The sequence below is a fragment of the Chamaea fasciata genome, unplaced genomic scaffold (genome assembly GCF_029207755.1).
Source record: "Chamaea fasciata isolate MVZ Bird 193981 ecotype frontalis unplaced genomic scaffold, bChaFas1.0.hap1 SCAF_5, whole genome shotgun sequence".
NCBI lineage: Eukaryota > Metazoa > Chordata > Aves > Passeriformes > Sylviidae > Chamaea > Chamaea fasciata.
The window spans coordinates 44,661,881-44,687,438 of record NW_027094090.1 but is presented as its reverse complement, the minus strand read 5'-3'; the positions used below and the strand labels follow the sequence as shown (position 1 = coordinate 44,687,438).

General features: G+C 38.6%; 1 protein-coding gene across 3 annotated transcripts; it reads left to right on the top strand.

Moving 5' to 3' along the window:
* The first annotated feature begins 1,608 nt into the window (after window positions 1-1,608).
* On the top strand, window positions 1,609-25,178 carry CEP83 (centrosomal protein 83). Of its 3 annotated transcripts, none has more exons than XM_066183383.1 (16): window positions 1,609-1,633; window positions 7,334-7,587; window positions 7,939-8,089; window positions 9,257-9,349; window positions 9,633-9,764; window positions 12,198-12,449; window positions 13,715-13,846; window positions 15,550-15,664; window positions 17,122-17,266; window positions 17,397-17,546; window positions 18,189-18,264; window positions 19,377-19,534; window positions 22,256-22,385; window positions 23,243-23,346; window positions 24,010-24,190; window positions 24,879-25,178. In XM_066183383.1, the coding sequence occupies exons 2-16, from the start codon at window positions 7,439-7,441 to the stop codon at window positions 25,059-25,061; spliced, it is 2,151 nt and encodes a 716-aa protein (XP_066039480.1). In that variant the 5' UTR covers window positions 1,609-1,633; window positions 7,334-7,438; the 3' UTR covers window positions 25,062-25,178. The 3 variants fall into 3 exon arrangements, with proteins under 3 accessions (XP_066039480.1, XP_066039479.1, XP_066039481.1); XM_066183382.1 differs by lacking the exon at window positions 1,609-1,633 and adding an exon at window positions 2,008-2,320; XM_066183384.1 differs by lacking the exon at window positions 1,609-1,633 and adding an exon at window positions 5,230-5,297.
* Window positions 25,179-25,558: the final 380 nt, after the last annotated feature.

Here is a 25,558-nt window from a genome sequence, read left to right as displayed (position 1 = left end):
ATATTTAAAGTCTTAATTTTCTAGCTGTTTCTGCCTCTTGCTGTCCCTTGATTGACCCTCTCTTCTCTTTTTGCCGTGTGCATTAGCCCCACTTCTACTCCTATGAGCTCTGCTTTCTATTCCTCCTTCCTTCGGCCATTTCCTCCTTGTGCCCTTGAACACCATCTCGATTCTTGCTTTTTGTCTCTTTCCTGGTACTCTGCAGGATTCCCATCTGAGTCACTTCAGCAGCACTCCATTTAAAGCGAGCAGAGGTAGGACGGTCACTGTGACGAAGGAGAGTCCCATTACCACCCATACCTCAGAACCCTGGCCATCAGTGAGAAACTGGAATTATTGACTCAGCGGATCTCGGAAGGAAACAAGTACCCTTCTCTGATCAGTGTGAAAAACATGGAGGCAAAAATAAAGTAACACAATTTCCAACACGTTTTTCTTGAGTTATCCTCTTAGAAAAAGATTACAGATTGGAAATACTTACACAATAGTTATTCCCTAAATTAGCTGGCAAGAGATGCCCAACCCTGTCTGTTGATTTTAGTTACCGAAATGATTTTAGATTTTGTTGGTTTTTGCTATGTCCCCTGCAGGGCTCACACTGAGTGATCTAGATTATTGGTGTTATGTTTCTCATATGAAAGAATTGTTTTCCAATAGACTATAGCTCTGTAATCCTGCTATGAACAGACACTAATAGAACCAAAGAAAGAATCTGTGCCATTCTACCATTCCTGTTAATGCAGCTGTAAAAGGGAAAAAGACTTCTGTTTGGTCCTAGATAGTATTTGTAGAGCGGACAGTGGGAAAAAAAAAAAAAAAAAAAAAAAAAAAAGAGCAAATTGGATACACAAAATGAGAGTGCAACTTCATAGCACTTTCTATAAAGATTTCTTTGCAGTGTAAAACTGTTCAGATCTATAGCTTTTAATGCTCGTATTTTTCATCAAAATTTGTTTCGAATAAAAAATAATTTTTAATTCACTGCAGAGCCTTGTGGTGTCATTCATTTCCCTATAGGCGTATATTGGTTTAGATGGAATACTGTTGCTATTTCACTTCTAACATTTCAACAAGTGCAACATCCATGTCAGCCTGCACAGCGACACGGGTCCGCAGAGTCGGGCTGACACGGCAGCGCTAAGCTTGCCTTTGGAGCTCTGAAATCAGGGCTTTAGACACTTCAGCTGGCTTGCGGCCACCTCTGGGCAGTGACTGCAGCTGTGATCTCCAGCTGCTGGCGGACGTGACATTTGCCTTGGGCGGGTTTTTTGTCATTTTTTCTTTCGATGTGTGTGCGTGTCATCACCAATACCCACCTGCTAATATACTAATTGAAAACAATTTTAATCCTTATCAAAGCGCTGTTAGCCTTATTAGAGGAATGGCAATACCGATCAGGACGTTCAATCTCTTGCTTCACTCGAAGAAATTTTAGAGGGGAAATGGGGACGTTTAGGAGAGGATGGTGTTCACAGTATTTCTCTGTGGGAGAGCAGCGCTCCGCAGACACACCGGTGCGCCCAGGGCGCCCTGAGGGCTCGCCCCGCCATTGCGGAGCCCGCCCGTCTCCCCGGCCACGCTCCCAGGGTGCCCCGCGCGCCGCGGGTCCGGCGGGCGGCGGCGCCGGCGGGAGGTGAGCGGCGCCATTTTTAAATGGCTGGGGCCGGCGGCGGCCACGCCTGGCCGGTCTGTGGGCGGCGGCTCCGCTGTGCCGGGGGGAGCCGGGGAGTGCGGAGCACCGGGCTGTAAGGGGGGAGCCGGGCTGCGAGCGGGGCCGGACTGTGATGGAGGCTGGGCTGACCGCGGCCCTTCTGCCTGCGTAGGGCTGCACCTCTTGGCGAACGGGCGGGGAGGCCCCTTGGCCTCTGCTCGGGCCCAGCGCTCTCTCCCCCGGGCCGGGCCGCTGTTCCCCGCGCAGCCGGCACCGGAGAGCCCGGCGCTCCTCTGTGCCCGCCGCTCCGCCGCCGGGAGCGGCCTGCTGAGGCCTCTGTGGCCTGCTGCCGTCGGGATCGCCTGGCACGCTTCAGGGGCAGCAGGAGCCCGCCCGCTGCCGGCTTTCAAATGTTTACGCTTGTCTGCTTTGCTTTCCACCAGCGGTCCCCAGCCACGGTCGCTGTGAGGAAAATTATTATTTTTCTGTGCTTCTGGATTTATGTCAGCCGTGCTAGCGGTGTTTGTCCGACCGAGCTCCTACGTCCATAAGTCAAAAAAATGAACAGTAAAAAGGTCACGGTGACTTAAGCGGCTTGCTTGACCTGTCACTCGAACTTCGTGCACGTACTGTAGCGTGTGTATAAAATCACGTTTCTGCCTATAGGAGGTAGGATACGTATGGCAGTGTGAAACCTATGCCCTCCCTGAACATCGCGATTTTTGGGTCGATATGAAAGGGAAGTGATTTTTCAGAAGAGTTTTGGTTGTGGACTATAGGTGTATTTGCAAAAAGCAGCCATTTGTATGCCCGAGTAGAACTTTGAATGAGGTTTTTGTGGACAAAAATTTGTGTGTGTTTGAAAGTTTCTTGCCTTGAAAAAACAGTGGAAAACATGCATGGTGTGTATAGACTGGCTGCTCTTGAGTACAGCTCAATTTACCAGCTGTAGCTCCCATTCAAAATTCAATTTGATCAGTATCTACTCTTAGTTTGACTTGGTAATGTGGGTGGCTAAGGCACAAATTTTAACCCTGAGTTAAGAGAGAACCTTGTTTATTGTTTTTCACCTAATAAGTAACTGGATCTGTAGTATAAGGCAGAAACTGAAAGGGTGGTACCATGTGCCCTGTGTAGGGTTGGACACTGCAATAGTATACAGTTAATTGTTGACACTTTTCCCTTGAAAAGTTGTGGAGGGAGTGATAGTAGCTTGCATGAGATTGATGTCTTCTGTAATGCAACTGTCATACAGATATTCTCCAGTATTTCTGCAATTACGTGCACAAAAGTGTTGAGTGTTTATTTTCACTGGATTCTCTGCAGGAACATCTGAGCAGTGTCTGTGTTATGGAACTCTCTATAACAAAGGTTTTCCTGTTTCTCTCTGGTTTTGCCTCCCTTGATTTTTTAAGGTGATTGCTTTGACTGTTGCAAGTTGCTGATGACAGATCAGTAGAATATGGACTGTTAAAGTAAAATGCAGTGTGCTGTCACATTTCTCAAATTATATAGAAGGGGGTTTGGGTGTTTTTATTTATTACACACTTGATGTTCATGGGAAGTCCGATCTCTTATGAGTGTGTTGCATAGTTGTTTAAGGTAGGGTTTGTTTCACTGAATTGTGGCTGTCTAAAATCTGGGTATCTAGTCCAAGGCTGTGATTTTGTGAACATCTGAGCTCTGTGCTGTGCCAGCTCTCTGCTCCTGAAAGGAGAAGGGCTTGCTCCTCCTCCTGTCTGTTTCCTTGGCTCTTTGTTCCCTTCCCCTAGTCCGTACCAGCTGCCCACTTTCACTGATGATGTCGCTTGCTGGATTTTTCCATGAGCTCGTGTGACTCACTGAGCTCACAGAACAACTATTGAGTGGCTTCTGCTTGTTTGAGTGTGTTGGCTTCTTGAGTTAAAACAGTTCATGAAGGGTTCTGATGAATGACAAACACAGGAATGGGGACAAAGAAATGAGGAGTGGAACCCTCCCGTTCCTGGTGACAGTGAGCCCTTGTGTTGGATTACACTTTTGCATTAGTTCATTATCTGATCTTACTGTAGGCTCTTGAGCAGGGATGAGAGGGGGGTGGTGTTTGGAGAGTTGCTTTCTTGAGGCTGTGCTTTCCTTGAGTTTTTCACTCTCTCAGGCAAGTAGTTCATTCTTTCAGAAGATATTGGCAAATTCGATTAGGAAAAAAGGAAAAGCAAATAAAGAGATCTGGAGTTGTGACAGAAGCAGGCAGAGGAATTAGACCATGAATTTGTGTGAAGAAGCTCTTTGACTTCCACAGATCTTACTGAGAATTTTATTGCTTGAGCAAAACCTACACGAGGCTAAATACTGTCAGTTTTTTCATTGTTAGTTGCAAAATTGTATTCGTTGTATCGTCCAGCTGTTTAAAACTGTGTTCAAACACAATAAATTTAAGTGTTTTAAGTGTGGCTATGGTATGGAAAAGAGAGCCCTGAGGGAGTTATGTATGGCACTCAGGGGAGTTACCAATACATGGTACAGTCATATCATCTGGTTATGCCAGGTGAACAAGAAGGAAGCCTTGCTATTGTAAACAAAATGCCATAAAAATGCATACAAAGAAAAAAACATATTGATGTATCATATTTTTCTCTTAATGCAAATATTCTCACTTTTATGAGCTTGTAGCAAAGAAAAAGATAATATAATATATCTGAAAAATATTGCAAAAGAAAAACCCTTTCATGATGTGCAGCTGTAAAGAGGAAAGATGTCTAGTAGGTCATTCAGCAGTTCCTCTCTTTAGGAGGAGAAATAATTGGAGAAGAAAGGCAAAACAAAGGTGATTCTTGGAAATGTAATTGATTTACTTCACTTTGCTATTCTACAGTAAGTATTGCCATTTTACCTGTAGAATGTTCATTTCCTGGGCTTCAGGACTCTGCACCAATGCCTTTATATTTATACCTGGGGGAAATGAGGTTAAGGTTTCATAGTATGAATTTGGGCTGACTAATACAAGTCTGCAGTTTGGCACCTTGATAAAATTTGGCAAATAAGTAGGTGTAGAATTAAGTTTAGATGCGATGGTAGGTTTAGTTTCTTTAAAGTCTGTTTTATGCTCCACTTCTTGAACACATCTCCAAAAGAGGAAGAATCTAGTGTTCTTTTAAAGTATTTCTCCAAAATGATGGGTGTAGTCTTTAAGTAATTTTGAAGAATATTTAAGACCTGTTCACTGACTGTGAGCAACTACTCTTAGCCATTAGCACAGCCAAGATTCTGGTTGGTAATATACTTAAAGTATTTGTGTCCCTAAATGTTGTGAACTATTGAAGGTTTACTGACCGAAATTATTTTGTGGTGTGGAGAAAAGAACCTCAAAGCAACAAAAAACTTTTTTTGCATGGAATAGGTTAAATATTACGAATTGTTCTTTGTGTTTTTGAGGAAAGAGCTCACGAAGTGATGAAATCTCTGTTGTCTGTTTCACAGTTGCCACCGGGAATGCAAATCATGACATTTGCCGCTAGATGTCCCTGCAAGCCAAAAGAGATTTGTTTCCTGAAATTCAGTTTAGGCTTTTCCAGTCTGGATCATTGTTTTGTCAGCTGCAATTATCTCCCTCTTTTCTCCTCTTATCTTTTTCATGAAATCTTCATGCATATGAATATATGGCCAGGTGTGTGTCTTGCTTTGTAATTTGTGCACTTTTTGATAGTAGCAAAAGCTGTGAGGAGAGAATACACTTCTCACCTGCAGCAGCTTGGAATAGAGAGTACAAAAGGCTGTGCTTCAGCTGACATGCTCTCAGAAAACGTAGTGTTTGCTTGGCGTCTTTGACATTATCTCCATTGTGCCGCTTCAGAAATACTTCTAACTTAAGTAAGCAGCTGGATTGAGACCCGACCTTAAATGCTGTGTTCCTAATTCCAAGCCTTGGTTTACAGTTTGATGGTTACATTTAGTATCTAGAGCATATGAAAGCAAAGTACTGTTGTCGGGTTGTTGGGGGTTTTTTGTTGTTGTTTTGGTTTGTTGGTTTGCTTTATTCTTTTTGTTTGTGTGTGGGTTTTGTTTGTTTTTAATAGTGATCATGTTAACACTGTTGATATGCTTACAAATTATTAGGGACATGCTGCCTTGAATTTTCTCTCTGTACCAGAGCTTTCTGTCCTCTCACATGATTTATTGTCTTTAGCATCACTGACCTGTTCTCCTCATCCAGCTGTTGGTTTAACAATTGAAAATGTCTTTATATTGAGTTTGAAAATTGCTGTTGTCCTTTGTTTCTCAACAGCCAACAAAATTCAGGGATGAAAAAGAGATTGTATTGGTTAGAAGGGCCTTCAGAACATATGTCATTAGTGTTTGAAATTGGTTGTGCATTTAGGACAGTCACAGAGGAGAGTGTTCTTTGTTCTGATTTCTTTCTCTTCATTCTCTCAGCAAATTTGGGTAAGGCAGAATACAAACTTGTTGCTTTGCCTAGACTAATGTTATAAGTGGTAAATTTTTCTCTGACCTTTTCTCATTTTAGCAATGGAGGAAATAAAAATGGGAAAGAATGTCTTACATTTACGTTTGCCTGACATTATCATGTCTTAGTGGAATGGATGTTTTCTTCCTCTGTGGAAGATGGATTTTCATCTAGCTTATAGTTCAGGGGTTTATAAAATCAAATTGTGTTTAAGATACATCCATGAAAGAGTGCAGTGGTAGAAAACATACATGCAACTGTGCATGTAAAGAAGGTGAAGTATTTGTAGTGGTGGTAGAGATTTATCATTGTTTCTGTGTGAGTTTTACTTTGTACAAAGGTACACTTTGCACACTGCAGACATGGACTTCTTAGGCATCAGTCCAGCTGTGCAAAAAGCTAAAATGGCAGAGTGGTTGTTTTCAAAGTTTTCTAACTTCCCTAAAATTCAGTTGCAGTCCTCCCTCCCCTAGATCCTGTAGAAGTGTCAGTAGTGATCAGATTAATACCTATTGCTTCAAATATCAGAAAGCACTAATGAGGCATATTAGAATACTTTATTTCTCAGGAACTCTTGATTTGTAGCTTTCCTCACACCAATCTGATATTATCACATTTTGGAAAGTCTTTCTAGAAAGGTCTCAAGAAACCACAAGATAAGCTTTGAAAATAAGGAAGTGATGTATTTCAGGACTGAACTGTGGGCAGGTGTCTTCCAGGCTGTCCCTGACACCTTAACTCTTCTCCAGGGAGGGCTTGATAGGAATTCAGTAGAGAATTATCTGCTTTTCTTCCAACTGAAGTACTAGTGTATTGATTAATGCAACCTGTTAGGACAGTTTGACAGACTTTGACTTTAATAAGCTGTGTGTCTGCTGTCTGTGACTTCTGCTTGAGCTCTGATGAAAAAGGCATAATTAGGGTGTCATAGTTGGAGTCTCAGGGTATAGCATAAGTAAAAATAAAATTTCATGTAATCTGTCAGATTGTAGTATGTATTCTTATCTTGTATTGACTCAAATGACCTTCATGTTTAAGTGTATTCTATGCCCCTGTAAGGGCTATTACTTCTCAGGCCAGGCTGCGTGAACAGAGAGGAGTTGTACTTTTAGTAAAGGTTTCTAACCTGTGTTACAGCAGAACCAGGATTCTCCTGCACTGAAAGCAGAAGCAGTTTGTGAAACCTTTGAACTGTGAATGAGCTTGAATGCTAATTACATGTCCTTGTATTTGTCCAGGTGTCTTGATCTTCTGAGATCTCAGCGGGAGGAGTGGATGCTCTTGTGGATTAGTTACACATTAATCTTGTCTTCTCTGTACTCATCGTGAACAGTTGTCATAAAATGGATGGTTTGGGCAACCTCCTTCCTCCTGTGGGTGAAAACGGTGTTGCAGCTAATTCACAGGAAATACTAAAGCTTTTGATGGATGAAAAAATGCGAAGTGAACACCATAAAGCAAATTATCAAACGCTAAGGGCAGAACATCTAAGGTACATCCATTTAGACAAGTTTCTCTCTTTGTGTTGTTATAAGGTGAAGCTAAATATTGGAAGGGATATATTTGTATGTGTGAGATGCGTGTTAGCTATTTCTGTTAGATTTGAGTGTTGTTTATATTAGAAAATGAACAACTGAAAGTACCTTAAGACATTGCAGATGATGTTTCTGCAGTGCTTTTTGTGTTTGTAAGTATGGGATAACTTTTCAGTATATTACAGGAAGAGGATATTAATAGCTTAGTTCTTATTTGGTGTTTGTGTCTTTGCTTCTGTGTGTCTTTTGAGCTTTAAGTTCTAATTTTAAAAGGTGAATATAAAGTAAGTATGTGTGTTATCTTTCAGATTGCAAGAGGATTATACCAAATCACAAGATGAACTGAGACGGTTGTTAGTTGAAAAACAGACTGTACATGACAAATTTCAGCAGCTTCTTGCTGACTTTCAAGATCAGTTGCTGGCTAAAACACAAGAGCTGGAACAAGTGAAGCTGCAGGTGAGATAATTTACTGGAAGGACTTGGTATGTATTTTTATTCTGTAGTAGGGCCATGCATTTTTTTCTGTTAATGCAGCATGCATATACCTAGCTTGGATATATTTCAGGTGTCTTGAAATTCACTCAATCCAAGTAATGGCTCTCCTTTAGAGTGACTATGGGTTGAAATTACTGTTTCCTTGTTTAACTGAATCTTACAAATCCTGTTGTTAGGTGCTGTGTAAAACTCTCAGTCTCCATCTGTGCTTGCTCTGCTGTTAATGGGAGAATCATCTGCCTTGGAGGGTAACTTAGGTGCCTAAACCTGTTAGGATAAGTGACTAGAAAAATAGATATTTGTTTCTCTTTGTGATGACAGTTTCTTTCTTTTTCTTAAAAAAATCCCAAACAGAAATCAAACAGAAAAACTCCTCAACGTTTAAGATAACTTGGGTGACAGTCTGTGGAACTGCTTGTTCCCTTAAAGTAATGCAGGACATGTTCTTAGGAAACAAGTATAATCTGTAACCAAAGGATCCCAGACTGAATGGAGGAGATGTGCCTAAGTACCGTAACTAGAACTAAGTTCCAGGGACTTCAGGGTTGTGGATGAAATTTTTTGTTTCAAACTGTTTCTTGGTAGATAGTTTGCTGTGTGAACCTTACCAAGAAATTTCATCAAAATACCCTGCAGAATAGCACTTAAGGTAAGGAATCTTCCTTGATAGTTTTTTCATTCAAACCAATACCCATGTATCCGTTGGAGAACACACATCTAATGTGTTCTGCAAATAATTGTTTGGTGTTGCTCATTTTGATCTTTTTGGGTTGGTTCACTTACTGTTTAGCTCAGACACTAATTCTTTATCTTTTATGTGAGACTGCTTTTCCTTCCCTCATCCCCCACAAAGGAGATAAATCTCTTGGCAATTCAGCCTGAAATTTGTGTTGCTTCTACCGATAAATGCTGACATTCCAAATGCTTCTGTTGTCTTCCCAGAATATTTTTAGTTCACTAATACATTTTTGTTTCTGGAATTACTATCGAAATTTCTTTAGAAAAACATAAAAAATTAAGTAGAATTCCTAAAATCATGTTTGAAATACTTTATTCCTGGCTATGTGACCTATCACAGTGTAAATAACTGAATATGACTAATTATTTGTGATATTTTTCTGTTTTAAGGTGCTAACTCCTCAAAAATTAGAACAGTTAAAAGCAAAAATATATGAGGAATTGGAGTCTCCTATAAGAGAGCGTTTTCAGAAGCTAGAAAATGTAAGTCATAAGTATTGAAATTTTATTCCATTTAGAGCAGCGATCACTGTTTTAGAGTTCTTCCTAAAACCTTAGGGGAAATTAAAACTGAAAGGGGAGCAAAGTATGACATTATATTTCTGTTACTGTTGTTCCAGGCAGGGAAGGTTGAAATCATGGAAGAGGGTGGAGGCGAAATTCAATTCATGGAAGATAACTTGTGAAACAATAGGAACAATGTGTGAACATTTAAAAGAAATAAATTTGAAAACTTTTAATTGATTATTTTTTTGGTCTAACTTAGGAAGTAGAAAAATACAGAACACTATATAATAAACTACGTTACGACCATACCTTTCTGAAATCAGAATTTGAGCATCAAAAGGAAGAACATGCACATATTTTAGAAGAGAAGAAAATAAAATATGAGGCTGAGGTACGTAGACTATTATAGTATAGCTTAGAAAGTATCTCTGACAAAGCTGCTTGAACATTGTGAACTGTTGGTACTTGAAGGGTTGTCAGTTTCACTCTATTTCATGTTTGTTTCTATTCTCTTAAATCTCAAAGCACTTCTGTGACTTAGCCTAAGGCTGCCTCTGTAGATTTGTTCAGTGACGGGTTGCAAAATTATTTGTGCTATTAAAAGTAAGAATAACTTGCTTTCTGGTAAATGACTGCCAGTACGCTTGCTTAATGCTGTTTTTAATCACATTTGTGATGGAATTTGTGACATGATGCTAATTTAAAACTAATAAATTATCTGAGTAACCAATGTAAGTTTAGACTTTAAATTACTTATGTGGCAACTGATTGAGGAAGATATTGTTAATACCAGATAAGGGTACATTTTGCAATGTACCTGCCATGATCTTAGTTTGGATCAAGATGGTGATAATCAAAAGGATACTGAAAACCTTAGAAACTTTATTTAAATTGTATTAGCTCTTGGAGAAACCATTAATTCATTTCTTTGGACTTTCAAAAGTGTGTGTAGCTAAATAAATTGCCAGCTTATTTATGTTTTAAATATATACAGCATTGTAAATGAGTTGCAGATGTCATTTGCATATCCATTTAAGTAATTGTCTGGAAGCATATATTCTAAGATGCCAGATTTAAATGTATTACCCCAAACATCAGACACAAATCAAAGCAATCATCACTTTCAAAATCAATCCAAGTTTGCAAATGCAGTGCATTAAAAACAGAACAGTTGTCCTTCCTGAAGCTAAACCCACATGCTGCTTTACAGCCTGCCTCTCTCACAGGCTTGTTGAATCTGTGCTAGTCCTGCAGCTAATTAGCACACTTACACACAATGGAACTACCTTGAGCCCAGGGCACAGTGTGATCTGGTTTCTCTCAAAGGCTTTTTAACATTCCATGTCATTTTGCACAAGGAGGCTATAAAAACATCCTAATTCTTAAATGATGGCTTGGGCATATCATGCAATTGAATCTCCTCATAAAATTTGGAGGGCTCTTGCTGCAAGAAATCAGGTTTTTTCGTGGAGAGCGCTGGTGAAGCTTTTAAAAGGCCTGCTGCAGATCAGAGTTTGGACTAGTCTCCAAATAGGGAGAGAATTCTTACATACCTTTCTTTCTTACTCTTTCCCCCCCACTATTATATTCAGTCCATGTACCTTGTTTTGAAATTTAACAATCTATGTATTTATGTTTGTTAATTACAGTCTCCAGATTGGTTTGTACCTTTTGTACTACCTTGTAAGAGAGAGCTGGGTTTTTTTGTTGTTGTTGTTACTGGGTTTTTTTGTTTGGTTGGGGTTTTTTCTGTGTGTCTTTTTCCTTTTTTGTGTGTTTTTGTTTTGTTTGTTGTCTGTTGGGCCCAGTCATGCTGGCTGTCTGGAGTTATTAGCAGATTTGGGTTTTGTTGTAATTATAATATAGTGGAATCATAAGGTAAATTGGAAGAGACTCTTTCTAGTCCAAAATCCTGCTTAGAATACTGAAGTGTAATGAGATCAGGTTGCTCAGGTCCATGTCCAGCCAAGTCTTGAACATCTGCAAGGGTGGGGATTCCGTAATTATTTTGGCCAGACTCTTTCAGTGTTTAACCATCTTCATGGTAAACATTTTTCATAATACATAATTGGAACTTCACATGTTCCAAACTGTGCCTGTTGCTTCTCTTCCCCCCACTGTGCATCTTTTCCAAGCTGAGGCTTAGGTCTCTTGGCTTGTCCTTATGTGTCATGTTCCCCATCCCTCTGAACCTTAGTGGCCATCTGGAATTGACACCAACTCCAGATGCAGCTTTACCAGTATTGGAAGGGGGACAAAGGATTACCTCTTTTGTCTGCCAGTTACCCTCCTTCCAATCTGCCAGGATTGAATTGGGTGCTCTGCTGACTAATGTTTAGCGTGTTATCCACTAGGACCCCCAGATCCTTTTCCATGGAGATGCTTCCTAGACAGTTGCTATGGGCCTGTACTATTGCACTGGATTACTCCATCCCAGATGCATGACTTGCTGTTGTTGAAGAGGACCCAGTTCTGTCCATTCCTTCAGCTTGTCCAGATTCTTCTGGATAGCAGTTTGGCCTTCCAACAGATTGACCACTTCCCACCACTTTGGTGTCACAGCCAAACTTGCTGAATGTGACTCCATGCCATCATCCAATGTGCTAATGAGGACATCAATCAGTGTTGCACTCTGTAGTGTTCTCAAAAAGACCGCACTAATTACAGGCATTCAGGTGGTCTTGCTTTGAGTTTCCTGCTCTAAGCAAATTAATGTTTAAATGTCCACTGCTGCTCTTTTCTGAATTGTTAGCTGCTGTAGTTGTTGCTGCCTGATACCTAACCAATGTAAGAACTTTTTATTTTTCTGATTAACAACTATTAGATTGCAAGACTGGATAAAGATAAGGAAGAACTCCATAATCAGCTGCTTAGCATTGATCCCACAAGGGACAGCAAACGTGTGGAGGCACTTTCTAGAGAAAAGGCACAACTGTGTCAGAAATTAAAAGCCTTAGAAGCAGAAGTAGAAGAACTAAGAGCAGAAAGACACAACTGTGTTGTGCAAGCAGAAAATGTTCAAAGAGTACAAGCACGACAGTTAGCTGAGATGCAGACCATGATGCGGTCTTTAGAGGTAAGACTTTCTTTTATTATTTTGCTTCCCTGTAGAGTGTAGTAAGAATAACACTTGGCCTGACAGGACTGTCACTGAAATCACTGATAATTTTGCCATTGACTCCACAGTTTGAATTTGTACATTTCAGATTTAAAAACAAATTATAGTTGACTGGGAGTCACTTCAACTTTGGGAAGTCTCTCAACTGAGAGATTCTGCTGAATGATCTTCTTTCCAAACAAGTCATATCTATATTTGTAGTCAGTAAGAAGGTCATGTCAGCACTTGCCACTCAGCTGGAATTAGATACCAATGTGTTAATACTCTGCTGCAGTAAATTCTCTATTCTTTTCAAAAATGTCACATGATGCTCCTCTCTTTAATCCTTTCCTCATCTGTCATCTTTTTTGCTTACCCATGCCTCTTCTTTCTCCAACACATTACTGTAGTTGTTTAGTACTTGGCTGTTGCTTTCCCTGTTGCTCTCCTTGGTATTTCTGGTCTGTTGCACTTTTCCCAGGATTCCACTGTGTTCTGCATCTGTGGTCCTCAGAGCTTCTGTCAGTTCTTGCTGCCTCTCTAGGTAGCAAGCCTTTTCATCTAGGTTCTTTGTAGTTGCAGCATGCAGATAGATGGTTCATTTTCTTTTTTACTATTATCAGTGCTGTATACCTTAGTTACAAAACGCCCTGATCTCAACTTAAAAAGTGCTGTAATCTTTTTAGACATCTTTAAAGAGAGCCCTGCCGAAAACAGAAGTGTTCAGAAAGAGGAGGGTGACATCATATATTAGATTACCTTTGTGATACTCAGTAAAGATCAAGGTCTTGTCTTGTAAAGATGAGTCTATAGTCCAGTAATTGCATTTTATTTCCTCTCCAGGATGCTAATTCTTCCATCAGTATAACTGCATAGGCCAGCATATTACACCTTTTTGAGCACCATTTGTAGTTACGTTGTTTACAGCCCAGTAATTTACTGGTAGGCACACCTGCTGCCTCCTAACCAAGTCAGATTACCACCACCCCTTATCAAGGAGGATTGAAAATGGGAGTGATTCTGTGTGGGAGGTGTTAGTCAAAATAGTTGTGACTTTCAAGTAAAATTCAAGGCCCCTTTTTGTATTGGAATATATGGTTGAGCAAAGATGAATAATTATATATCATATTATATAGTACAACGAGTCAGTAATAATCTGAAAGCCCAGATCAATCAAACATTTCCAATGAGTCACAAGAGGCAACCCCGCTCCAAAAATCTTAAAAATACTTCCTTCATTCCAGGCAGAAAAGAAGTCTGCTGAGCTGCAGGTGGATCGAATTGAGAAAGATCTGCAGACGAGTCATGAGCAAAACATTCTCTTAACTAGCAAACTTCACAAATCTGAACGAGAAGTCAATTCCTTAGCTGCTCAAGTAAGTACTTTTATGGTATCTGAAATATACTTTTAACATCCTGTTACGTTTTTCTGCTTACATTTTACACTAAGGATAAGGTAACAATGTCTTCTGCTGTGACTTAAAGTAAGTATGGAATTTCTCCCTGTTTCAGTTGAAAGACAAAGAATATGTGACTTTACAGGAGAAATGTCATACCTAAAAGTATCTCTAAGATTGAGGTTATGTTCTTATTATTCCATCTTCTAGGTCTTTTTCCTGAACAGAACAAGACTTGAAGTGGTATCTTTATATTCATGTTTTTAATGTTCATGAAAACAGCCAGGCTTTAGAGCTTTAAACTGATCTTTCTTCCCTTTTTTTTTTTTTTTTTTTTTACCTGTAACAGAGCTCTGGCTTTTGGAGACTGTAAAAAGTATCCTCTGAATAGGCTGTATTAGCTACAGGAAGCAAGCTGCTTTGGAGTTGCTTGTGGAGATGTAGGTTATATTAGGAGCAGGGCAGTCACGTTAGCATACCCTTTTTCTTGGGCTACTGTGAGCATAACTTGTACAGAAACATTTTGGTACAGAATTGCATCACAGCATTTTGAGTTGACCATTGTCTTAAAACATACTTAGCACTTTGTTGGGTTGGCACCAGATCTTAGAGGTTTTGTTCTATGTTTGTACCCTTTATTTTTTTTTTTTTTGAGATCTTTTTACAGTGCATATTTATGAGTGCTAAGTATTTAATTTGGTCATTCATTAAAAAAAGTTCTGATTTACCATAGGATTAAGATATAAGCTATACCGCTATTTAAAGCCTCTCTATGTAATACACTGTACTTGGCCCCCGTGAATGCTAAAGAGGAGGGGAAAACTTCTGTTAAACATTTTTCAGTGGACTCCCAAAATATATAGAAGATTGTTACAGTCTTTGTTTTTTGTATCAGCTGGTCTTCTCTGTTCCCGTCCAGAAGCAGGACAAAATAAAATGTTCCAGTGATGTTTCTCCAAGGGAGAAAAATAGAAGGTTTACTATACTAACCTCCACCTGCTTCTGCTCCCACCCAAACCTGTTCCTGAGCACAGGTGCATGTGTTTGGCTTCTAGATTTTCTGCCTTTAAAAAGCCACCTTAAATCTTTTCAAGTTGCCCTGAAATGCTATCAACTTAATATATATGGAACTAAATCTTCCCTGTAGATACTTAATAAGGTACTGTGTCATTCTTAACCTTTTGCCACTTGTACATGCTAGCAGGTTGTAATTACATTTGTCATTGTGAATGGATTTTCATTATAAGTGCTTTCCTCCAGATATTTAATTCGCATTGACCGTGTAATTACTGCGTTCAAATGCCTAAACTATAGAAAGTTTCCATGCAAGCAGTAATTTTCTTTGATTTGATGTTCTTAAAGCTCCTACTTTTATGAGGCCATTTGATGTGTCTGTAGAGCAGTATTTGATTTAAAATGCACTTTAAAACTATGAGGACCTGGATTTTGAGAAACTAATGTAGCACTCCAGGAGGCCAGGGGGCCTGTAAGTAGTTACCAAATTGAAATTACTTGGGGAAATAGTTGATATTCTGGCTTTGGATATCACTATTTTGATTTACTTTTGGAGATTAAATTTAATTTTATTTTAGCTTGACTCTGAGGTATCTTTAATCAGAAGTGAAGTAAATATATATAAATTTATTATAGTTAATTTGATGTTGGTTTTTACTAATTCATAGGTAAAAGAACTTAAACATTCACATAAGTTGGAAGTAACAAATGTCAAACTGGAGGCAGCAAGAACAAAGAGTGAAGTAGAAAGAGAGAGAAACAAGATTCAAAGTGAAATGGATGGTAAATGATGAAATTATTTTGTAATTATTTTATCTGTTTACTTCTGGTTAAAATAATACAATTATTTTTTTCTCTGAACACTTCCCAGCAGCCTTCACCTTCTACCTCTGGTCTACGTCATAGATCTGACAATTCATTTGTTATTTGAAATAATTGTGTTGTTTCACTTGCTCTACTAGGCAAAGAACAGTTGAGAGCAATTTTTCATTTATGTAAATTAGTACATTTGTGACACAACCTGAGCCTAATCTGTTTCAAATTTTGTACTTTATATGGTTATTTTTTTCTATTATTGCTAAATTCTCAAGTGTTTCATACTCTGCTTGAAACCTTATCATGCCACAGAGCTTCAGTGGTTGGGTGCTTTTTTTGATTCCGTGTCTGTGGAATTGATACCAATTCCATAAGGCTGCCACATGAAACAAAATACGGTACCTAACTCTTTCTTTGAAGGAAATAGGCATTGCTCTAAGATACCTGGTGCAGCTGAGTATGTAGGCAACTTGAAATAGCTTTCTAGAGTGGAAAGGCCAAAACTTTCTGGTATTAGTTGTGTTTAAACTGTTACTCAGCTTTAAGGAGACCTGTCCTCACTGATTGGCCATAGCCCCAAATAGTACCTTTGTCTTCCTGAAACAATTGTTTCTGTTCACTTGCTTTAATATTAAGTTTGTTAAGAGCAACTAAAAAGTGGTGTTTTCTGTATTGATAACATATTTACAGTGTATTGCAAACTAAAAATGTTGGGCCCTGTGAAATATGAAACTGAATACAGACAAGATTTAAGTTAACCTGAACCTACTGTGGAATTCTTTTTGCATCATTGAATTAGCTAAATAACCAGGAGTCACTGTTAGAGCATGTTGGCTTACTTGCCAGTGAGCACAGGTGTCAGTCACAAGATTTTAGTTTGTATCATTTATCCCTGCCTATGTATTCATAGTTTTAGAAATGCCTCATTTGGTAATATAGGTGGATTAAAATGTGAGATTTGTTGTGGCCCAGTTACTGGTTTCATTGTTAACCAATTATTGTTTACTGTAAACTTTTCAAGACAATGAAAACTTTCCTGCTTGACCTTTGCATAGCTATTGTGGAACACTTTTAAGAAGTTTTAAATCCAGACACAAGCACTTTGTATAAATGGCTCTAGAGTTTAAATCTGTAATAATATCAACTGTTTAATTACTTTTGTTTATTAAAGTAAGAAACTCTTGTAGACCATGATTCCAGTGTAATGGTCACTTTTCAAAAGTTTTGGAAATGTAACTGTTACACTAAGAAAAGTCTCTTCTGGTTTTCTTGTGTTTTGGTTTTTTCCTCTTCCCCCATTCATTCTGTCATTGGAATTGAGATTTTTAGTTCTCTTTTGTGAATTTATAAAGTTATTTGAATACAGGATTTCAGCAGGTTCTTATCAATAATGACATGTTTAACTTTTTTAATGTATTATGCAGGATTGCTGGCTGACAAGGAAATTCTTACTGCAGCTGTTGAACATCATAAAGTGCTTTTAGTAGAAAAGGATCGGGAGCTAATTCGTAAAGTGCAAGCTGCCAAAGAGGAAGTTTTTGACAAGATTGCAGCCTTACAGAATGAGAAGTATGTCTATTGATTTCCTCCTCAGCTTCTAAAAGAGGACTGGTTTGTGTTACTTTTAAAAATGTCACTCTCAACGAAACACTTCTGGCATCTTGTAATGATTCTTGTGTCACGTTGAATAATGTCTTAGGTTAGAACTCGAGAACAGATTAGCTGATCTAGAGAAGACGAAACTGGAACAAGATTCTTGGAGACAATCTGAAAAGGATCAGTATGAAGAGAAGTTACGGGCTGTGCAGATGGCAGAAGAATCTAGCAAAAAGGAACTTCAGCGTTTGCGGTAGCGTGGCCTTTCTAATCTTAGCACAAATTTCTCATTTTCCCCCCTTCATGTCTTTACAGTAGACAGTATAAAAGCTTACTGATCATAGATACAGAAATCTTCATTATGAAATGATCATTATAGTAGATTAAACAAAATTATCTTTTGCACTATGTAAAAAAGAGTGCAGAATTAAAAATTAACTGTTTGAAAAGATAACACTTTTTGTCCGAACCATGAGGTGTTTTTTTCAATGACCATTTTGAAGTAATAATTTGGCAATACATGTTTGTTAGAACTGGTTTAGTGCTGGCTGCTGGCATATCCCCAGTGTTAGAGTAAACCATTTTTCTTTCCACAATGGCAACATAGCAGCAATTGGCAAACTAAGACCCTACTATGATGTCTCTGAGTTTGTTATTATGGTTGGGAGTTTACTTGGCTTACTGTAGTTCTTGTTTGTAGGTCAGCATGGTAAAATGAATCATACTCCAAAAGTCTTATTCCTATGTGAATTCTAAGAAAATTAAAGATTTTAAATACTTTTTAAGTTAACTCAGCCTTTCAAATAATACTGTTTATTAGTCAGGCTGTTTTGTCCTTATTTACAACATCTGTATTTTGATTGGATAAAAAGAAGGATGTCTTATACAATTTTAGATTTAAAATTCAACAGCAAGCTATGCAGGCAGAAGAGCTGGAAGAAAAGAAATGTGAAAATGCTAATCTGAAACAGGTAAGGTTTTATTGCACTGTAACATTTTATAGAGAAATACATTCTTTCCTTTAGTAACCATGTCCTGTATTCGAAGATAAGATTGTAATTTTAAAGGTTTTGTTGGGTTTTTTTTCCCCTGAGGGATGAAATGTATACTTCAGATATTTAAAGGAGAAGTGTTCAGAAATCAATCATGCTTTCCTGGACCTCTATAAATGGATTACAGCTTTTTGCTTCATGTGTTTTGTGGGTACCAGGAATTTCAAAGCTGAATGTTTATAGACTGGTATATTGAATATGGTTATGCACTATTTAACTGGAGATTCAGTTGCCATGGAGACTTATAAATTGTTTCTAGGTAATGCTTTGCATTTACACTGCATCTCTCATCTGAGGTTCTTCAAGTGTTTAACAGATGTTTCATAAATGAACAAACTAGTGTAAAGAGGTATATTTCTATTGCAGAGTCAATTGATGGCAGTGTTGAAAATCAAATGTATTTCTTTAACTCCTGCTTGCCTGTGATGTTATTTAGTAGGTAACAACAACAGCTGCGCATCAAAGTACTCTGCATACTGTGTGCACTTGAAGTTCAAGACAATTATTTTTTTCCTCCAGAAATCAGAAATTGAGGGACATATGTGTCCATGTAGGGGGAGGAAAAGGAAAGGGAAATGATCATTTGTATATGCTGGCTGCAGAGGTTGGACTTTTCAGTGCTTCCTTGTTTTGTGAACTGATTGGTACAGTCACTGTTGGCTCTAACACACTGTGTATTATTGAGACAGAAGAGCCTGGATAGTTCCACAGCTCTGCTACTAAGTATTTCATGGTCTTGTGGGGCTGGAGTGTTGGATTTCTGAAGTTCTGGGGGACACTTCAGTGACAGAAGACTTCTGCCTACCTTTCCCATTTTAATTACAATAGGAACCCTTTGTCTCATAGTGATTTACTTTAAAGCTTCTGGAGAAACTGTTGAGTAAAGAGAAAAGAAACAAGTCAAAAAGGCTAATGAAAACCTAAAGCTAGTTTCTGTCACCATTTTGCATTGTCTCAATATCTCAAAATCAATTTTTGGTTATTTGTATACCTTCTGAAATGGAAAAAAAAATCTTTTTTTGTTTTGGTAGCAAATAAATGATATCCAACTCCAGCTTGCCTCAGTTTCTCAATCAGAAAATGATTTGCTGGAATCTAATCAGAAGTTGAAGGAAGTAATAGAGAGACTGAAACAAGAATGTCAACATGCAAGGGCTCAGGCAGAGAAAGCTCAACTGGAAACAGAGAAGTAATTTTTTTTCTTTTGGCTTTACTTTTCATGCTGCTTGTGTTCTTCTCATGTGGATTATTTAACTGTGGATTGTAGATTCTGAATAAAGTCAGAAAGTTAAAATTAACAGGAAATATTGGAGAGCTGTAGAAAATGGTTGTACATTCTGTGGCATAGTATGTATAAAAGCTTTCTTCCTATCAGCTTTAAAAACAAGAGTTTTTAACATATCTGTTAAAATTATTAGTGGGATTCATCGGATACACTGCTTGCATAAAATGAAATTCTTATACTGAAGTGAGTGTCAAACTTCTCTAGGTATAAATGGATCTAGAATTTCAGACAAAGAGCATTCAAGTATTGTATTATGCATGATAAGGTTCCACAGTCCCAGTCAGTTTGTGTGAGTACTTCTCTCCTTTTCCCACTAGCTACTTATAGCTGATAGGAGGTCAGTAAAAGCTTATAGAGTATCTTCTAGTTCCTCTCATCAAAATTAAAAATCATCGCTTTCCTTTTTTTGCACAAGCTTGACCACATATCATCAAAGTATGACAATAAATGATGAAGAAAGTTAATAAATGATGAAGAAAGCCAAATTCTATTCAGATTCCATGTAGAAAAGCAAACTTTCCTGGAATTTAAAGATTAATTTGTCAGTCTGAAGTGGCTTTTCAGAATTTCCTAGTTTAGCAACCAAATATGTGTCCAACTTGTACTGGATTATTGTGTGGTGGGTGTTTTAAAAAGTCAGTGTCCCAGATTGAATATAAAACTTCCAAAGGTGTAACGTAACTTCTTTTTGTTTTAACATCTCTTTTGCTACTAATTGGTACTGCAATTGCTATGTTGTTATTAGTTTAAGTACTGCTTTTCAATTTAACATTTGAAGATATTACTGCATTTGGACTGCAGATTATGTCACTGGCACATTAAATACTTTGGGTGTTTGCTTTAGGGAGGTGTACTCACATGTGGAGTGAGATCCTTGCTGTAACTTGAATGAGACTGTCATTGTCATTTACATATTAATGGATCACAAAACAGTCAGGACTAGGTTTTCCTGGGAAGGCAGTGGAAAAAATTTCTCAGTCCTCAGAGATTGCTGTACAAGTATGTAGGTACTGAGAGATGCACTGAGGCTGATACTGCAGAATGAAGCAGCTTTGTAGCCTGCATGGACGTCCTGCAGGTCTGTGCCATTGCTGTCCTGGGAACCTTGGGTCATGTTTACATTGTTTTTATGAATCTGTGAATGATAGAACATCTTTCCTCAGTTCAGTAAATTGTTATGTACTTGAACACCAAAGAGTTAAATTGCACCAAAGCAAGAGGAAGTGAAATAGGGATCAAAGATGAGAAAGCATACAATAAAAAGTTTCAGATAAATAAAGTAGTGCCAGTTGAGCATTGAGCCGAAGTAGGCAAAGCAGCTGCATATCTGGATGTGTCAGTCTTAAGCTTGGAAATGAAAATGTGAAAGGAAAAAAAAAAGAGCTGAAGGCAAATGATGAAACTGGTACAGATCAGAGATGAGCTCAAACAGGTACTTGTTTAGCATTTTGGGAACAATGTTAGTGGCATTTAAACCAACCAAACAACAAAAAACCCACTAGAACACCTCAAGCTACCCTCACACCCCACTCAAGCATTTTTAACCATTGCCTCAGCTGAAATCCTTTTACTCTTGAGCAGTACTTGTCCAAAGTGCTTTGGTTCCTGGTACTAGTAATTTACAGTGAAGAAGGAGGTACAAGCCATGCTGTGTCAACTAAAAGAGCAGTGACAGGTGGCACATGGGCCAGGACTCTGTTTCCCAAGTGAGAGTGGACGATGCCCAATACTTCTACTGTGGGGAAGGGACAGGTGGTTTGGTGAGAAATTTATGGAGATGCATTAAGAGTCCCTGTAGGGAAACTGCATCTGCCCAGGACTGGAGTAGTGTGGATGCACTAATGGCAAGCCTTGGTCCTCTTAAAATCTGCTATATAGAATCTCACCATTTGATTTTAATTTTTAACAGTAATGGAATTAAATAGGCTATTAATTCTTGTCTGCTTTGACTCACCATGCAGGTAGCCCAAACAAACAAGGCAGCATGGAAAAACTGGCTCCTTTCCTATACACTGCTAGAGAACACAGCCTAATTTTAGTGTATTGTAACCATGCAAAAGTCAAAACAGATAACATATGCCATTGGTGGTGTGTGTTCAGCTGGAATGTTGTGTAGAAACTATATTAGTGGGAGCTTCCTGTTGAGCTGATGTTTATTCCGCTTGGGAGCACGTCCTAAGCAAGTCTGTTACAAAACCTTAGTAGACCCTATAGGGCAGCAGCACACTGCTCTCCCAAACAGAGAAGGTAGTTGTCAAATCTTCTCACAACTGATGTTTGGAATAGGCATCTGCTCTTGTGTTTCAGTGTGATAGTTTGACCTGAATTGAGGAATTTTCTCTGGGTGGTTTGGCAGCATGCCAGTCCAACAAGGCACCAACAATTAGCTTCTTGGAATCAGTTTTCCAAATTTGCCTCATAGTTGAAGAAATCCTGGATAATGCACAGGTTCAAATGTTGTAATCACAATTAGATTGTTAACATAATCAAATTTACATCAGATGCCTTAAATGTATAAAAGTTGGAGATGTGAAAAGATGCATTTATTTTAAGAGCCTTAAGGCATTAACTGAACATGCCACTTGGTTTGTATAATCTTAATCTTTTAACCTGATTTTTCCAAAGGACTTCAGAATACCAGCGTATGGAATGGCTGCAGGAGAAGCATATGCTTACTCAGCACATCACAGAGTATGAAGAGAAATACAAGCAAATGAAGAACAAGCTATGTCGAGCTGCTGTTGCTCAGAAAAAGGCATGTTGTCTCTTTGAATGATCCAGCCTGTGTAAAGTTCAACTTTATGTTGGCCAGCTAGAATTGTTTCAATGTTTAGAGTTTATTTGCAGTCTACTGTATATAATAACTAAATATATTGGGTTCTTCGGGATTAGCATAGAAATAGGTTGAAGGGACATGCAAAAGAATATTACAGCTGACAACTTTGTTATAATGCCATCAAAGATTTTGTGAGGCTTTCTTTGAACACACGTGTGCATTGATGGTTATTTAAGAGGTGGACCCTTTGATGAGGGAGGATGATGTTTCAGATACTAGATAAATGATGCTCTACTTTTCCTTGATGGAATATTAAAATTTTATTTCTTCTCCTAAGCTTACTTTCTATGAAATAATTTGAAAGGAAAGGCAGGTTGTTTGTAAAACGTCAAGATTAATTAGCTGTATTATACATTGAACATAGGTTATGAAACCTGCCAGTATCTTTTAAGGTCATGAAAAGTTAAGATCAATATGGGGGGGAGGGGTGGGGAAACATACTTTTTGGTTATGCTTATACTCATTTATATGCGGTCATTTAAAGGATGACTGTTGTGATTCTCAGATACCATTAATGTTTGTTAGTACAGCTAACAAACTGACCAGCGAGTGACTGGCAGCTGTGCCTCTTTTATTCACAACTATGGATCATTTCCCATCACTTCTGCTTCCCAGCATGGCAATCTAAGCACGTTCAAACAACACAACATCTCTTCTTAGGGAAGGAAAATCCTATAAAGTGTCACAGCTTGAAACCGCATACAGTTTAGATTTAATTTTTACAGGATCTAATCTATTAAGGTATTACTTAGCTGTTTGAAACATCTGTTTGACAGAGAAAGACTCTCAATGACAATAAACAAAGGAGGATGCATGAGAAAATAGAACTTTTGGAAGCCAAGATGGAAGAACTAGAAAAAGAAAATCAAGTGTTAAATAGGTAATAAACTTTGCTTTTTCTTAGATTGAAAAATTACATATGCTCAAGGTATATTACTTACAAATATGAAGTATTTTTGAAAATACGTGTTACCTAAATTAGTAACCAGAGTCCAGTCTAACGGCCTTTACAGCACTAGAATTCTTTGAATAGATTCTGTTTAGGATGGGCAGCTGAGAGCTTATGAGACAACTGGAGCTGTCTCTTCAAGAAGAAAAAGAGAAAGAATATCTGATAGGCACAGTTTCAGGAATCCCTTTAAAAGAAGGAAGTGAACAAGACTTCAGAATTGCAAGAGAAAAAGACAGGACATCCTCTTTGAAAGATGAAGTCCTGGTTTTTCTCTCTTCATTGAGCCCCTATGGGGGGCCTGATTTGAATAATTAATTTAATGTGGCATCTCTGACTCACTACTGTGAATGGTATTAAAAGCTCAGTTTATGTAAACTCTAATCTGTAACAGAGCAGATAGCTAAATATGTAGAGGGACATTTAGACAGACATGCAAGCAAAAGAATATACACAGATCTTCTACTTTCCAGTTCTTCTGTGTAAGGATAGGTAGAAACTGGGGGTGTTAAACAGCAGAGCACTCGTGGAGAGCTATGCTGCTGTGTTGGAATAACAAAGATCTTGAGCAATAAGAAATCTGTTATTTCCTAGACAGAATGTTTCCTCTGAAGAACATGCTCGCCTCCAGAAGAGGCTGAAGGACTTGCAACGTCGGCACAATGAATTCCGGAGTATAATTCTGAATCCTGACATACTGCCACTCAATCCAGTCGGTATAACGCCATCGTCTGCCTTGCCTCCTGGGTCTGCAGCGTCCTTCTCCTTTCTTCAGGTGGTGATACATTATCAGTTGTGAAAATAATACAGCAAAAGAGGGTGCTGAAACAGTTCCTTTTTACTAACCTTAGTCTTAAGGAAGGTGTATTTCATCTTTGAACTGAAGTAAGAAATTTTGAGTTATGTAGAGATGTTTCCTTCCTCACAATAGGAAGGAGTACTTGAAAGACAAAGGATATGTTACAGAATGTAACAACCGGGTAGTTTTAAGCCAGTTCTTCATACTTTATCCTTCCCCTCAGAGGCTTTAAATGGCTCCTTCTGAGCAAGAAATGCTAGTGTTATTCTCACACCATGGTTTCATTATTACAAAGCAGTATTCCTGCTCTTGATTTCTTGTGTGGTTGAAAGCATCTTAGGCTGAGCTGCTGAGCCTGAAAATCTCTCTGGCTGAGGTTGACCAGGTTGAATTTACAGATTCATGGCTACTGCGACCTCAGGTTTGTGAGCTCCTTCATCTGAGAGGAGGAACAGCTGCAAATGTATTTCTTCCTAATGCTGTTAATCAAGAATGTCAGAAAAATACCCACAAAACACCAACGAGTAAAATTTAACAAACAAGGATGTTTTGGACTTTACAGTTTTTATTTTCCTTAAAGAAAATGAATGTATGGCTCATTTTGGTCCTTTGTAAGTGTGCAAAATGTAACAGAGCCACATTTTTTTTTCCTTTTAATTTCAAGGAGGAGCAGCATCAAAGAGAGCTTGCCCTGCTTGGCAAGCGGTTGGAAGAACTAGAAACCAGACAAAGAAAACAGCTGGAAGATCTTGGACCATCTAGAGAGCGGGTAATGGTGGGGTACAGGGACTTGGCAAGAAATAAGATCACTGGAGAAGATGAAGCACAATGCGAGGACTCCAAATAAAATCTGCACAGGCTTGATGCTGTTTGCTTTCAATAACTTACCCTTTGTACATGCTTTTCATATTTTGCCAAAAACCTGGTTGTATGTGCCTGAATAGCATAAAATGTATTCTGCATAGTTACCTCTTTGTGGCTCAACTTGCGTTACTGCTGGGTCTGAGGACAAAAGTACCTTTTCTCACTGGGAATCATAAAAAGGATATGCAGGGTAGCCATTCACGACGGGGTTGCACCCTGAATTTGTGTTACCAGTTCAGTGATATTTAGCATAGCAGCAGTTACAGGCTCAATATTGGGATTCAATTGCAGACAGTTTGTTTCTGGTCCACTAGAGTTCCCACTTCTCTCAAGTGCCTGCTCCTCTGGGCATGTGTGGGGGAAGTTCCTTCCACTATAAGCCAAGAGCAGGTTGGGGATGATTTGATGAAGCTGAATAGCCACAAGTCTGTGGAACGTGATGATGTGCATCTCAAGGTCCTGAGAGAACTGGCTGATGTT